The sequence below is a fragment of the Ambystoma mexicanum genome, chromosome 3q (assembly GCF_040938575.1).
Source record: "Ambystoma mexicanum isolate Mex_15411 chromosome 3q, UKY_AmexF1_1, whole genome shotgun sequence".
Lineage (NCBI taxonomy): Eukaryota > Metazoa > Chordata > Amphibia > Caudata > Ambystomatidae > Ambystoma > Ambystoma mexicanum.
Genome location: NC_090926.1, coordinates 672357412 through 672370721, shown reverse-complemented (window position 1 = coordinate 672370721; position 13310 = coordinate 672357412). Strand labels below are relative to the sequence as shown.

The following is a 13310-nucleotide window of genomic DNA, read 5'->3' as shown; positions in this document are numbered from 1 at the left end:
TCGGGTTTGGATTTAGCTGAATGCGTCAGTAGGTCCATGGCGGCGAGCACTGTAATACGCAGGTTTGCCTGGTTGCTGAAGTCGGGGTTTGCTCCTGATGTGCAGTCCCGGCTCCTCAACATGCCCTTTGACGGTGAACACCTTTTTGGCAGCAAGGCTGACGAGAGCCTTGAGAGGTTGCAGACCTCAAAAGCTGCAGCGAAGTCGTTGGGCGCTGCAGTTCGCCAACCTCCGCCTTTTCGTCTTAGGGGACAGCAGTGGAGGGGTGGTTCCTTTCGCTATTACTCCTTCAGTAAAGCGACAGGATCTGGCAGTCACAGAGGCCAACGCAGGGGTACCAGAGGTGGACGACAGGGTACCCGTGGTGCCAAGGCCGCTTGGGCAGTTGCCTCTTTGCCCTCAGGTAACGCTGCAGCCGCTCCCATTCAGTCATGAGGCCATGTCCCATGGTTCGCCGGTTGGGGGAAGGCTGGTGCAGCATCTTGTAGAGTGGCAAGCCATTACTTCAGATGTGTGGGTTCTGGAGATCATAACCCACGGCTACTGTCTTCCCTTTCGGCACAGGCCTCGCGACAATCCACCGGGCAACCTCTCCTTGCAGAGTCCGGATCCGCTCCTTGCGCAGGAAATTCAAGCCCTGCTGGAGAAAGGCGCCATAGAACTGGTGCCTGTAGCGGAGAGGAACAAGGGATGGTATTCCCCTTATTTTTTGATTTCGAAGAAAGACGGGGGATTGAGACCCATCATGGACTTGCGCGGTTTGAACAAACTCCTCAGGAAGGACAAGTTCAAGATGGTTACTCTCTCTCAAGTCCTCCAGGCCCTTCAGCTTCAGGACTGGTTGGTGTCACTCGACCTCAAGGATGCTTACTTCCATGTGCCGATCCATCCCAAGCACAAGAAGTACCTGAGGTTCGCGGTTGGCGACTCGCACTTTCAGTTTCGGGTCCTGCCGTTCGGATTGACCTCGGCCCCGAGGGTTTTCACCAAGCTCATGGTGGTGGTGGCAGCGCATCTCAGGCAAGGGGGGATTCACATCTACCCCTACCTGGACGATTGGTTGATCAGGGGGAGCTCTCCCGAGCAAGTCCTGGATCATCTGTCCGTCACCTGCCACTCCCTTCACAGGCTGGGCTTCTCCCTCAATTTAAAGAAGTCCCATTTGACGCCAACACAGCGGCTCCAGTACATCGGAGCAGTGCTCGACACTTCCCTGGGGCAGTGTTTTCCTCCCCAGGTGAGGGCTCTTCACATTCAGCAGATGGTGCACATGTTTCAGCATGCCCAGACGCTCCCAGCGTTCGAGTTCTTGAGGTTGCTCGGCCTCATGGCATCCTGCATTCTTCTGGTGCCAGAGGCTCGCCTGCGGATGAGATCTTTGCAGTGGGCGCTCAAGACGCAATGGTTGCAGTCCTCCGGCAGGATGTCGGACCCGGTTCAGGTGCCGCCCTCGGTCGCCTGGGACCTTCTGTGGTGGGCCGTCGAAGGCAACTTGATGACGGGGGCTCCATTTTGGCTTCCCTGGCCGGAGGTGACGATCGTGACGGATGCATCCCTCACGGGTTGGGGAGCTCATGCCAACGGGCTGACAGTCAGCGGTCGTTGGTCTCCGTCGGAGTCCAGACTCCATATCAATCTGTTGGAGCTGAGGGCCGTCAGGCTAGCCCTGAAGGCTTTTCTGCCGACTGTGCGAGGAAAGAGTGTCCTGATCCTGACGGACAACACAGTGGCCATGCACTACCTCAACAAAAAGGGGGGGGCAGGGTCACTTCCTCTGTGCAGGGAGGCGATGCAGCTCGAGTTCTGGGCCATCCAGCAGGAAGTTTCGATCTCGGCAGTTCATCTGGCCGGAGACGAAAACGTGACGGCGGACGCTCTGAGCAGGCAGATCACGATCTCTCACGAGTGGGAGTTGGCTCAGGAGATTCTCCTGGAGATCTTCGCCCTTTGGGGGACCCCTCAAGTGGATCTCTTCGCCTCCAGTGTCAACCGGAAGTGCGAGTTTTGCTCGCGGGAATTTCCTCCAAAAGGAGCCTTAGGAGACGCGTTCGTGGTGGAGTGGTCATTCCCGCTGCTGTACGCGTTTCCTCCAGTCCCCGTTATCCCGCAAGTGCTGCAGAGGTTACGGAAGTTCGGTTCCCGGATGATCCTCATTGCTCCGGCGTGGGCTCGGAGGACGTGGTACCCGGACCTTCTCGACTTGTCCATCTGCCCTCCGCGTCGTCTTCCCTACCGAGACGATCTGCTCTCACGGGAGGGAGGTCAGGTTCTCCATCCAGAGGTCCGATCCCTCAACCTTCACGCTTGGCTTCTGAAAGGTTGAGGTATAGGGATTGGGACCTCCCTGAAGACGTGATGGAGGTGTTGCTTTCGGCCCGAAGGCCAGCAACAAAGTCTCTGTACCGTTGCCGTAAGTTCTGCGACTGGTGCAGAGTTCAGAATGTGGATCCTTTTGCATGTGACATCCCCATGGTTCTGTCCTTTTTACTTTCTTTGGCCCACAGGGGCTTGCAAGTGGGTACCATTAAAGGTTACCTGGCGGCGCTGTCCATCTTTAAGCGCTCGTCTGAAGAGTGTTCTTACTTTAAAATCCCTTTAATTTCACAGTTTCTGAAAGGGCTCACTAATGTGTTCCCTCCGTCACCTTTCCTGGTGCCCGGTTGGGATTTAAACCTTGTTCTTAAGTTTCTTATGGGTGCTCCGTTTGAGCCTTTACATTCTTGCCCTTTGAGGCTGTTAACTCTGAAAACTGTGTTTTTAGTTGCGGTTACTTCCGCTCGCAGAGTGAGTGAGTTACAGGCACTTTCAGTTAAGCCACCCTTCACTGTATTTCACAAGGACAGGGTTGTCCTTAGAGTTCGTCCTTCTTTTCTTCCAAAGGTAGTGACGGAATTTCATTTGGCCCAGAAGGTTGTTCTTCCGGCATTCTATCCTCCTCCGCATCCTGGTAAGGAAGAGGAGAGGCTCCATAGGCTTGATCCTAGGAGAGCTTTAAGCTTTTATGTTTCACGCATGTCCCGGGTTAGAGTGGACGATCAACTCTTTATTGGTTACGCTGGAAAGCGTTTGGGGCAAGCTGTGACGAAACACACTTTGTCTCGCTGGATTATTTTGGCCATCTCGGAGTGCTACCGCTTGGCGGGTAAGGACCCACCGGCTGGCTTGCGGGCCCATTCTACCAGGGGTATGGCTGCGTCTACTGCCCTGCAGAGGGGTGTTCCTATTCGCAACATCTGTGATGCAGCCACCTGGGCTTCAGTACATACATTTGTACGTCACTATTCCCTCGATTCCATCCGAGCACAGGATCTGGCCTTTGGCAAGGCGGTCCTTTGCTCTGCTATTTGATTGGCTATTCTAAATTTTGATTCTAAATTCTTTCCCTCCTCCTTTCTCTGGTACTGCTTTGGGAGCCTGTCATAGATATGGAATACGTCGGAGGACCCAATCCCCTCGAAGAACAAGTTACTTTCTTACCTGGTAACGTTCTTTCGATGGGATGGTCCGACGACGTATTCCATATCGCTCCCGCCCTCCCTTCCCCGCTGCAGAATTTCTTTTGCGATTGCAGCTTACGTTCCGCAAGGCTTTGTGTCTGACTGGCAGTTGACTAGTGTCACACGTTCTGGGGGAAAAAACTACAACTGAGGCTACGGGCGTCGTGCGTCCTACTTATCACATCGGATGATGTCAGATGTCGGAGGAGGCCCTCGACGACGGCGCATCGACGTCATCGACGCAGGACGCAGACGCCGAAAAAAGTTTCTGAAGCAGCACAGCTGTGGTGATTACATGTCATAGATATGGAATACGTCGTCGGACCATCCTATCGAAAGAACGTTACCAGGTAAGAAAGTAACTTGTTCTTCTCACAAAATGTAACTGCCTGGATCAAATCATTCCTATCAGAACAAACCTCCAGGGTAGCTATAGATGAAGAGGCAGCTGACCCTATACATATCCCACTGGGTGTATCACAAGGATCCTGTCTCTCTCCTACATTATACAATGCTTACACTAAGCTGCTCTTTGCAGCTTTGGACGACATGGGAGTAATATACACCAGTTTTGCGGATGACCAGTAAATACCTATCCCAATCATAGGAAATAAAGATCATGACACAATTATCGTAAACAAAATCTACTAACAAAAGTCTAACACCGGCCTAATACACACCCTCACGACTGTTTTTTATCTGTTGTATATATTCCTGTCACATTAAACTGCTACCATGACTTATGTTGCGGACTACCTTCTCCATTGTATTGTACCAATGTATGCTCTGCTAAGCTGATTTGTTTTCCCCTTATCTTGTCCTCTAATGTTTAAGTATTCCTTCTAATATGCAACCAGCAAGTAACCTGTAACCTATGCCGAGATACCTCCGGGTTTGGGCGCATTAACAAATGTAATAAAATAAATAAATGGCAAAAGTTCAAACCAACTTCTGTCTTGAAAAACTAAACATTTCTACAATTCTTCTGTATCAGCAACAACATTTGTTAGGATGGTTTCACAACAATTCACGAAACCCGTTTAGTGACTCATGCCACTTTGTCACAAAACCTTCTACCACAATGCAATACTTCGATAATTTCTTCCTGGTCCACTAACCTGCCAGGACTACCACTAACAGTTTCCTATCCTGGTATGCTCACCTGCCAGGACAAAAGCTCCTAACACTACATCCAAGTCTTTAACTTTCAACAACATCAACATTCACAAAGTTTTTCATGAAAACATGCTACACATGGAGGTTATTCATTCCCCTCTTGATTTTGCCACAGGCAATGCAGGTTATGTTTCACTCCACCTGAACACTTTATATTAGGAGGGCCACTTTCCTGCCACTTCTATTTTCCCACTTGCACTTCAGTAAACTGTTGACAATGTTGCTTTTGTTTGGCTTGGACAATACTTGTTGTTTTGTTTGACTATTGCATCTTCCTTATTCTGGCAACAGTTAGAATGTTCCTTTGACAATATTCGCTTGTTATTCAGCCAACATGAATTGTACGTTTTGCACATTTTTGCCCCCTTTTTTACTTTGGCAATGCTGGTTCTGATTAGTTTGCTTTGGTATTGCTCCTCCTTTACTTTGGCTTTGGTGTTTGTAATTAGCTGGTTTCTGGCAATACTGGCAATGATTAGTTTGCTTTTGTATTTCCACCTCTTTGCTTTGTTAAAGGTGTTTATAATTAAATTGCTTTTGGCAATACTAGTTATGATTAGCCTTCTTTCGTATCGACCCCTCTTTATTGTAGTAAAGGTGCTGACTTGTATAACAATGTTTGTAACTTTTCTCTTCTTGCCTCTTTGCAAAGTTTGCATTTCGCCCAAACGACGTTTACAGTGACATGCACACATACCTGCCGATTTTCCAAAGTATGAAAACGCTGTGGGGGACATTTTGTAAAAAAAAACGCAAATAGCATGAAGGGGACTCCCCCACCGAAAAGGATCCCCTGTGCGTTTTTAAAAATCTAAAAGAGCAGACAGAGTAACAACTGTGACCTGCGCAGGCAGCAGACTAAGTTTACAAAATATAAGCAAGAGGGACTACGATTGTCCATTCAGCCCTTTACTGAATCTGCTGCGGGGACACTCACTACATCGCGAGGTCCCCTTTAGGGCCCCTGGAAAGAGGTCCGGCTACACCCATGGCAGGCGAGTGCTTCACAAATGTCTGACAAAATAAATCGTCCACCATGTGCTCCGATGTGCGCTCAAAATACCACGGGGGTGGTCGGGGGGGGCTGACTGGGGGGAGGCACTCCTTTAGAAGAAATTGGGTTTTGTCTAGGTTTCACAAGACACACTGGGTGATTTTCAGTGTTAAAACTGCTGGTGGATGGAATGCATGCCCCAACAATATTCGAACCTCACACTGTAAGAGAAAAGGGCTCTGAACACTTTTCTTAATTAAATACAGCCTACAGTTAATCCGCTTTGCTGCCTTTGCTGCCTTTGAGGTCATGACGAACCAGCAGATTAGCATAATTAATAATTTAGAAACCTTTACTCGGCCCGATGGGCTTACGTGAAGTATCATCGCAGGTTGCTGTTTACCCCCAAAAAAATTTATAACTGGAGGGAAAGCCCTAAGAGACGGACAGGATATAGTGGGCTAAATGAACAAAGTATGTACACATTGGGTGTTCCTGTCCTCCCTGAGTACTGTGTGCTGCGCAGAATTTAAGGCAGCGAATGATTCAACCTTCCTAAAAGCCCCATGCAGAGGTACAGAGATCCCGAGCATAGGATGAGAAAACAACCATTAACAATATCTGGTTTTTAGAAGGTAGCCTTATTTTATTTCTTAAGTGGCTTTTTCTTGTAACTTTTTGTAAAAATAAACATTCAATTAGAATAAAAGATATAGAAAAAGAGTAAAGCATGGAAAGCACAGTCAAGCATCAGAGTTTTAACGTCACATAATTTCAGTCAAAAACTTGGTAAGGAACTGTGTTATAGCAATAAGAAGGGTTTTAACAGTTTTCTGAGGCAACTTATCACAAGTCTGCGTAACTAATATGCAGAAACACCTTATGTTTAGCAAAAGCATGGAATAGAGGTATATGTCATATTACTTCATAATGAAACATAACCTTTTAGTTACAATGCTGTCCAGTATTATATTTTGCAATTCAATTCTTTTGCATATTTTAGCCTGGATCGGTTGTTGTCATTTCTATGTAGAAATAGTTTTAATAATGGTGGCCAGCCACGGCTGGTCCAAGACCGAGAGACTGGTCCGACATCTGTTTAAAGAATAAAGATAGTTCTGTGGGTTCCTCGAAGGTGGTCTTGCAATGGGGCACCACGGGGGATACTGGCGTTTCGATTGGTATTTATTCTCAATCTTCTTCTGGGGCCTTAATTATGACGGTCTCCCTGTACCCGGAAGCTGTATGGAAACTCCTGTACTTCCAGTGGTCGATGGGGGTGCATGGTGCAGTTAGTGTCTTGCAGGAGTAGTCACTGCATAAATGTGGGAGGCATCCATGTTCGTATCTGGTTGCCAGGTTCCAGTGTCTGGATCAAACCCTTTGTTACATGGATGGAGATGGCAAAGGCAGCCCGGGCAGGGGGTCTTGTTGACGGCGTGTACGGTTTGGACAGGCTTGGGACAAGTATCAGCCTTGACTCCTAGGCCTTACTGATGATGGCCGGCTTTGTTTACCCCCAAAAAGGCATGTGGGTGGACCTGGTTCTACCAAAATCAGAAAAGGATTACTCCTTCCCTATTGTAACCCTCTAGTGTATGGGGTATTTTGTATAAATCTGCTTATGGTGACATGTTTGCAAGCAGGCTAATTGAAAGGGCTAGTGCATTCTGTCCGACACCTTGGAGTGCATAAGAAATCGTTACATTTACCTATGCTGCTATAAGGTCAGTTACTGTAGAGTGGGTACGGCTATAGTTACCACCTCACCCCATTTCTGCCCCAACTTTTTTGCACCCCACTTTTTGCACTAACCTTTGCAGTTGCACCTGAAGGACCCACCCTCCATCATGACCTTCCTCTGTAAGGCAGGGTGGACGGGTGTTGTATGCTGCACAGCCCCAACCTTACATTGGAGGATAGCCAGGTGAGCGCGGGATGGGAGGCATTCACTGACTGCACACAGCCCCTACCATGGAAGAAGACCCAGCAGATAAACTCGACCCTTCTGTTCACTCCCATGTGGTCCACCCAGAGATGAGAGGTGTTAGTTGAATGATTTTACTAAGCCCTTAGGTGGACTTTAGAAAAACTGTCCTGGGGCAGTAAAAGACTGCATTCTTAGTATAAGGCTGTCATATATCAGTTCAGGGTAGCGTAGACGGAACAGCCAGGCTTATTTTAGGAGGTAGAGAGGGCTGTAGAATCAGTACAAAGATATTACAATACAAGTGATCCAAAGAAACACGGAAACACTATTGTAAAAATAAATAAATAGTTTATTTAAATACAAGTAGGCCCAGATACATTTTGGGGGAAACGAGTACTATTACAGATCGTATAAGCACATTATAGAAAAACACAACACTATGGTTGAAGGTACACAAACCAAAGTATATAACCTAATTTGGAACATCTAACAGGAGTTCTAGGGAAGTCAAACCAATAGTTACTTTTTAGATTATTTTCAGTAATATAAGGATAATAGACCCTAACAGTTTAACCGTGACGGTCAGCAAGAAATCACTTAGTAGACCAACTGGGAAATATACTTTTTGTGAATAGTGGAACACATATTCTAGGTACAGTAAAAACCTATAACTTATTTTGTGACAACCCACAGTGATACTAGTTGAGTAAAACCTAAGTATGTAATATTCTATTACAGGTGCTTTTGAGATCTGGAAAACACAGATTGAGATGAGCAATAACTCTTGTAACACAGCAAACGTCTACCTCAAGTAAAATCTACACACCAAGGCAGGTATAAACCTCAGATTATTTTTGTGTCTGTCTAAAACAGACCAGGGAGAGCAAACCCAGTGTTACACTTTATGAATGACTCTCAGTTTTTCTAGGTAGGTAAACCTAATGCAGACTTATTCTGGACAGGCTAACAGCAATTTTCTGAAAGAAATTGTGCGGCCAACATTACTTTTGGGAAAGAGGCCCAGCTAAATTACAGGTGAGTAAAATAACCTTGCATCTACTTTCTATCAGAATGGCAAAACAGTTTCTATGGAAAGAAAGATATTACATATACTTTTCAGAATGGATGAACTTTACTGAGGTATGTAAAATAACCTTACATGTACTTTTCAGAATGGCAGAACATTTCTAAGGTAAGTAATAACTTTTGTAACTGTTCACTCTCAGAGCTAGTTACCAACCAAATTTGTTTGCAAGTAAGTCACTTTTAAACACTTCTCTTTTCTAGGAAAAAAAGCCCAATCCTTATAAGTCTTTCCCTTATTTTTGGAGCATGAGTGTTCTCAGTGGCAGAAGGGGGGGTCACTAGCATCTAGTGTCCAACAGGCAGGTCAGGATCGGTTCTTAAGTAGCAAATGATAGAGTTCCTAGCGAAGACCGTTAGAACAAGTACATACTTTACATTTAGAGTTAGTTGAGGGTCTAGGGGCTTCGCAGAAGACACCGTAGGAGGATTCCAGCACTGGCCTGGGTGAACTGGAGGAGAGGCCTCCCAATCACAGAGAACAACCCAAACCTACACAGGAATCACAAGAGACTTAAGGTAAGTAAATACCCAAGTCAGCACAGTACCACAGCACAGAAGAAGATTAAGCAGCAGGAGAACTTCAGGATCGGTAGCCAAAAACCCAGACGTTTAGTTCCTTCATTAAGAAGACAGGACACTGGAAGAACTTTTGCAGCCAGGATCACGGGGAAGGCTCTAGGCAAGGTTTTCCTCATGGCTGGATGCGACTCTGTGGATTTGGTGCCTTTTTCAGGAGCACTAAAGAAGACAGAATATATCTGGTCGGATTCTCGTTGTTTGCAAGGTCCAGCACTCTGAGGGGACTTTTCGGAATGTAATCGTGTCTCTGGAGATCCAGCAGGATACCCACGAAGTTTAAGCGAGATTCGAAATTCGGAAGACCATGCACTGCATAATGGCTCAAGGTCCCAGGTATTTGGGTTATTGCAGCCCTGCAATGTTACAGCACAGCGTGGGATGGCAAAATGCAGGTCTTCTTCAGTCTGGTGGGTCTCGCTAGGCTCTGGGTCAGGGCTGTCATTTTCGGTGTCCCCATGTTGTTTAGAAGGAAGGAAGGGCTATAGCAGGTTCCAGTTACACAGCAGGCTCTCCAATCGCTGGATATCATCTCCGCTACTTTTTTTCATCTTCCTCTTCGGTTTTGGTTCTAGTGGTCAACTAAATCTTCAGCTTCCAGGATCAGATTTTTATGCAGGAACCCAGCCAATCAAACATCCATGCAACATTCAAACTTGGCGGGGTGGGGTGGGCTGGTTGTCCTTTTAGGACAGCCAGCCTTCCAGTTTGAACTGGATAGTCCCAGACAAAGGGCTGCAGAGTTCTGGACACCTCCCTCGCTTCCTGCCTTCAGACACTCCGGAGCCTTGGCGGGGAATCCACAGGATTACCGCCGAAGAGAACAATCACACAAAGGAATTGCCCACCCTGGAGGTCAGGGGAAGGAACAAGAAAGGAAAAAGAACACTGAAATGGAAAAAAAGAAGACCAGGGCCATGTTTTGGTAAAATGAGCCCCCATTGGTGCCTTTTTATCGGGGCTGTGCAAACGGCCTGCTGTAAAGATGCACTGAATTAATAAAAAGGTTCACTGCCACCAGCCATTAAAGGTAAGTTTGTCATTGTAACATACTTTTTATATTTAAAATGAGGAAGGGGATACTCGGTATCTCCCCAGCACTCCACATAAGGTGGGGGGTGCTGGTCTCGCCTAATAAAATGTAAAAGGGATCCAAAGATCCTTTCTACCCTTGAGAGCTGTAGTTCTCGCAAGGTTAGCCAGAAAAAGGGACCCCCTAGGTGAAACCCATCAACAATAGGCAAGTATTGCCAAAACTTTGTCAAAGAGGTGAACTTTTAAAAAACACTATGGAGAGTCTTAAAAATTACACCCATAAAAAGAGTAAAATATTCTAGGAGTGTCGAAAAAATGTTCCCAACTCGGAGGTAAAAGGAAAAATAATCCACCAGTAAAATCAAAATGTTCTGGGGTTGCCTCAGGTCAGGAAGATTTGTCATTGCTATGAAAATCTTACCTAACATGGGGCACTAATAATCTGCCACCCCATGGCTGGGAAACATTGAGCGTTTCACGGCCCCTCAATTACCACCTTGACACTCCTCCAGATCCCACAACCTCCTGCTTTCTTTAAAGAGACCTGCACATAGAATTATCTACTGGGCCTAAGTAGAGTCCACCTTGGTAATGAGTAAACACCCATTTCTGAATGCACAAGACCTTACTTTGCACCCATTGGTTTAGTGCGACGAAGGTCTCCACACAACCCCTTACACCCGCATTCTATAATACTATGAATGCGCGAACCTGGTATCTAATGGTTTCCTGTAAGTGCACCTCTCTGAATATGTTTTAAAAGAAAAGTGGGAGATGCCAATCCTTCCGGAGACGCACGATAATGTTTGTATTTGTGAAACACCAGCTGTACTGTTTTGCAAAGTTTTCTGACTCCTATGTTTAATTTTCAGCTTGGCCAGAAATATGGCGATGTCTACACCGTTTACCTGGGCCCCAAGCCAGTCGTAGTCTTGTTTGGGTACAACGTGCTGAAGGATGCACTACTGGGTCAAGCGGATGACTTCAGCGGTAGAGCCATACTTCCTGTCTTTGACCGGATTTTCCACAGAAAAGGTGAGGTCCTGTGATGTTCGTCTGCTCACCTACAGGCATCCCAGCGAGTCTGTGCATGTGAAATACTTCTACAAAGATGAGGGGCCGATAGGGCGTTTGGAAAATCTGGCTAATTCGCAGTAGATGGGTTCCTCTGAAAAACAGTAGTGCTGGGATAAGTCCAGACAGTGTGCAAGTCCCAGGGAGGATTGGGAAGGTCTAAAGCTGTCCCCTCTTGCCTCATCCCACTTTCACATATAACGTCACACTGGAGGAAGTCTACAGGAACACCTGGCTCAGTTTGGTAGCTAAACTGAGCACTCGGACTGTACTTTTTAAAAGATGAATGGGCAGATTACAGCATCTCATAAAGATGAAATCGCAACAAGTAAATCTTTTCAAAGGATATTATAAAATATCCACTCTTTTATGTACAGAAAGAAATTGCACGATTATACCTAAGCAAAACTGGAACATCAAAGACCTTAGAATAGAAAACCTCTAACCATTAATAAAACGGTTCCATGTGTTAAGATCCCCGCAAAAATATTGCTATTCAAAAATATCGCCATATTTTTGCGGTGATATTGACCCATGGACCCTGCAGGGGACACCCCTGCAACCCCACTCCTACAAATTATCCCCCCCCAAAAATATTGCCTATGGCGAGACAAACAGCCATATATATGTACCACGTTATTTTTTGTGGGGATATTTTGTAGGGATACCTAATAATAAAACAATTGAAGACATTGATTTAAAATGCTGAAATCTCTTCCCGTCTCCTCATCCTTTCAAGAAAATATCAGTTCATTATTTCTTCTCCTGACCAAGCTTGGCAGATCTAAGCTAAAAAAAAATAATAATTATGTGGATGAGGGCCATAGTCCATTGTTCCAAAGTAATGTGATTAAGAGGGACAGTAGACAACTTTTCCAAAGGTAACGCAGATCTTCTGTAGACAACACAACCTGACCTCAAACTCTAGAACCTAACGTCAAGTCTGATTGGAAGTGTTACTACTCTCCGATAATGGTGAGGACGAGTGGAGCGTTCTGGTGCTCTGACTCTGGGGGTGATACCAGGTGCAGCGTAGCACCAAACCTTCACAAGTATGGACAGGCACATGGAGCGTTCTATTCCGCAAGGACTATGTCCAGATGTGGCAGGGCCCTGATAGACTAAGATTAAGGCAGCAACCTGAGATGGGGACTCTCCCCTCAAGGTGCTAAGTGCTGTTTGTGGCTTTGTCCCTTTGCAGTTTTCGGTGCGGATGAATTTTTGGCATTCCAGTGGACAGTGAAGTGCTCCACACCTCTAGCTAAGCATATATACACAATGCTAAGATTTGAAAATGTATAATCCGAGTTGCTTTTGGGGGAAGGGTTAGGAGGCATTGTCATACAGGCAAACATCCAATCGCCTTACTTAGACAGAATCGTCCAATAGATTTGCCCAATGTAGGGAATCCTTGATCGGTCAAGTAATTTAGACATTGCTCCCAATTCCGGGAGAATACTTCCGGCCTGTCAGGGCATATCCACCGAGCACTCCCAATCACACATGTAAAAACAGCACATCTGTTTGCTGGTCGGCAGGACTTCTGCTGCAGTAGCATGAATTTCTTAGAACACTATTGCCAATTGCATATTTCCATTGGGGAAAGAACCTTGTTTTTACTGACTCGCTTCAAACACACCTCACCTACATTGATGTGGCTTACCTGAGCTTTTCAAATGGAAATAAACAAATGTAAGTTAAACAAGATTTTCCAATTGGACTTTTACTTGAAGGCAGTCATTACAACCAGGTTTTGTGGACAATTTAAATAAAAAGGCATATATTTTACATTTCAAGCCCATTGAAAAAGATGTACACGCGGAAGACAAGATAGAACAGATATGTGTTGATACTCTCAAGACAGGATCTGTTTTATTCAGACCTGCCCTCCAGTCCTTCCATTGCACTCAATTGGCAAAATAACGCAGCCACAGCAAAAGCG

At 46.0% G+C, this 13310-nt stretch overlaps 1 protein-coding gene across 2 annotated transcripts in view; it reads left to right on the top strand.

The window, feature by feature from the left end:
• The window catches only part of LOC138582867 (cytochrome P450 2B19-like), a 296134-nt gene that overhangs the window by 83620 nt on the left and 199204 nt on the right, over window positions 1–13310 (top strand). For both annotated transcript variants that reach the window (XM_069654557.1, XM_069654559.1), the window contains exon 2: window positions 11167–11329. In XM_069654557.1, the coding sequence (XP_069510658.1) occupies window positions 11167–11329 (163 nt within the window). The remainder of the gene's footprint in view (window positions 1–11166; window positions 11330–13310) is intronic.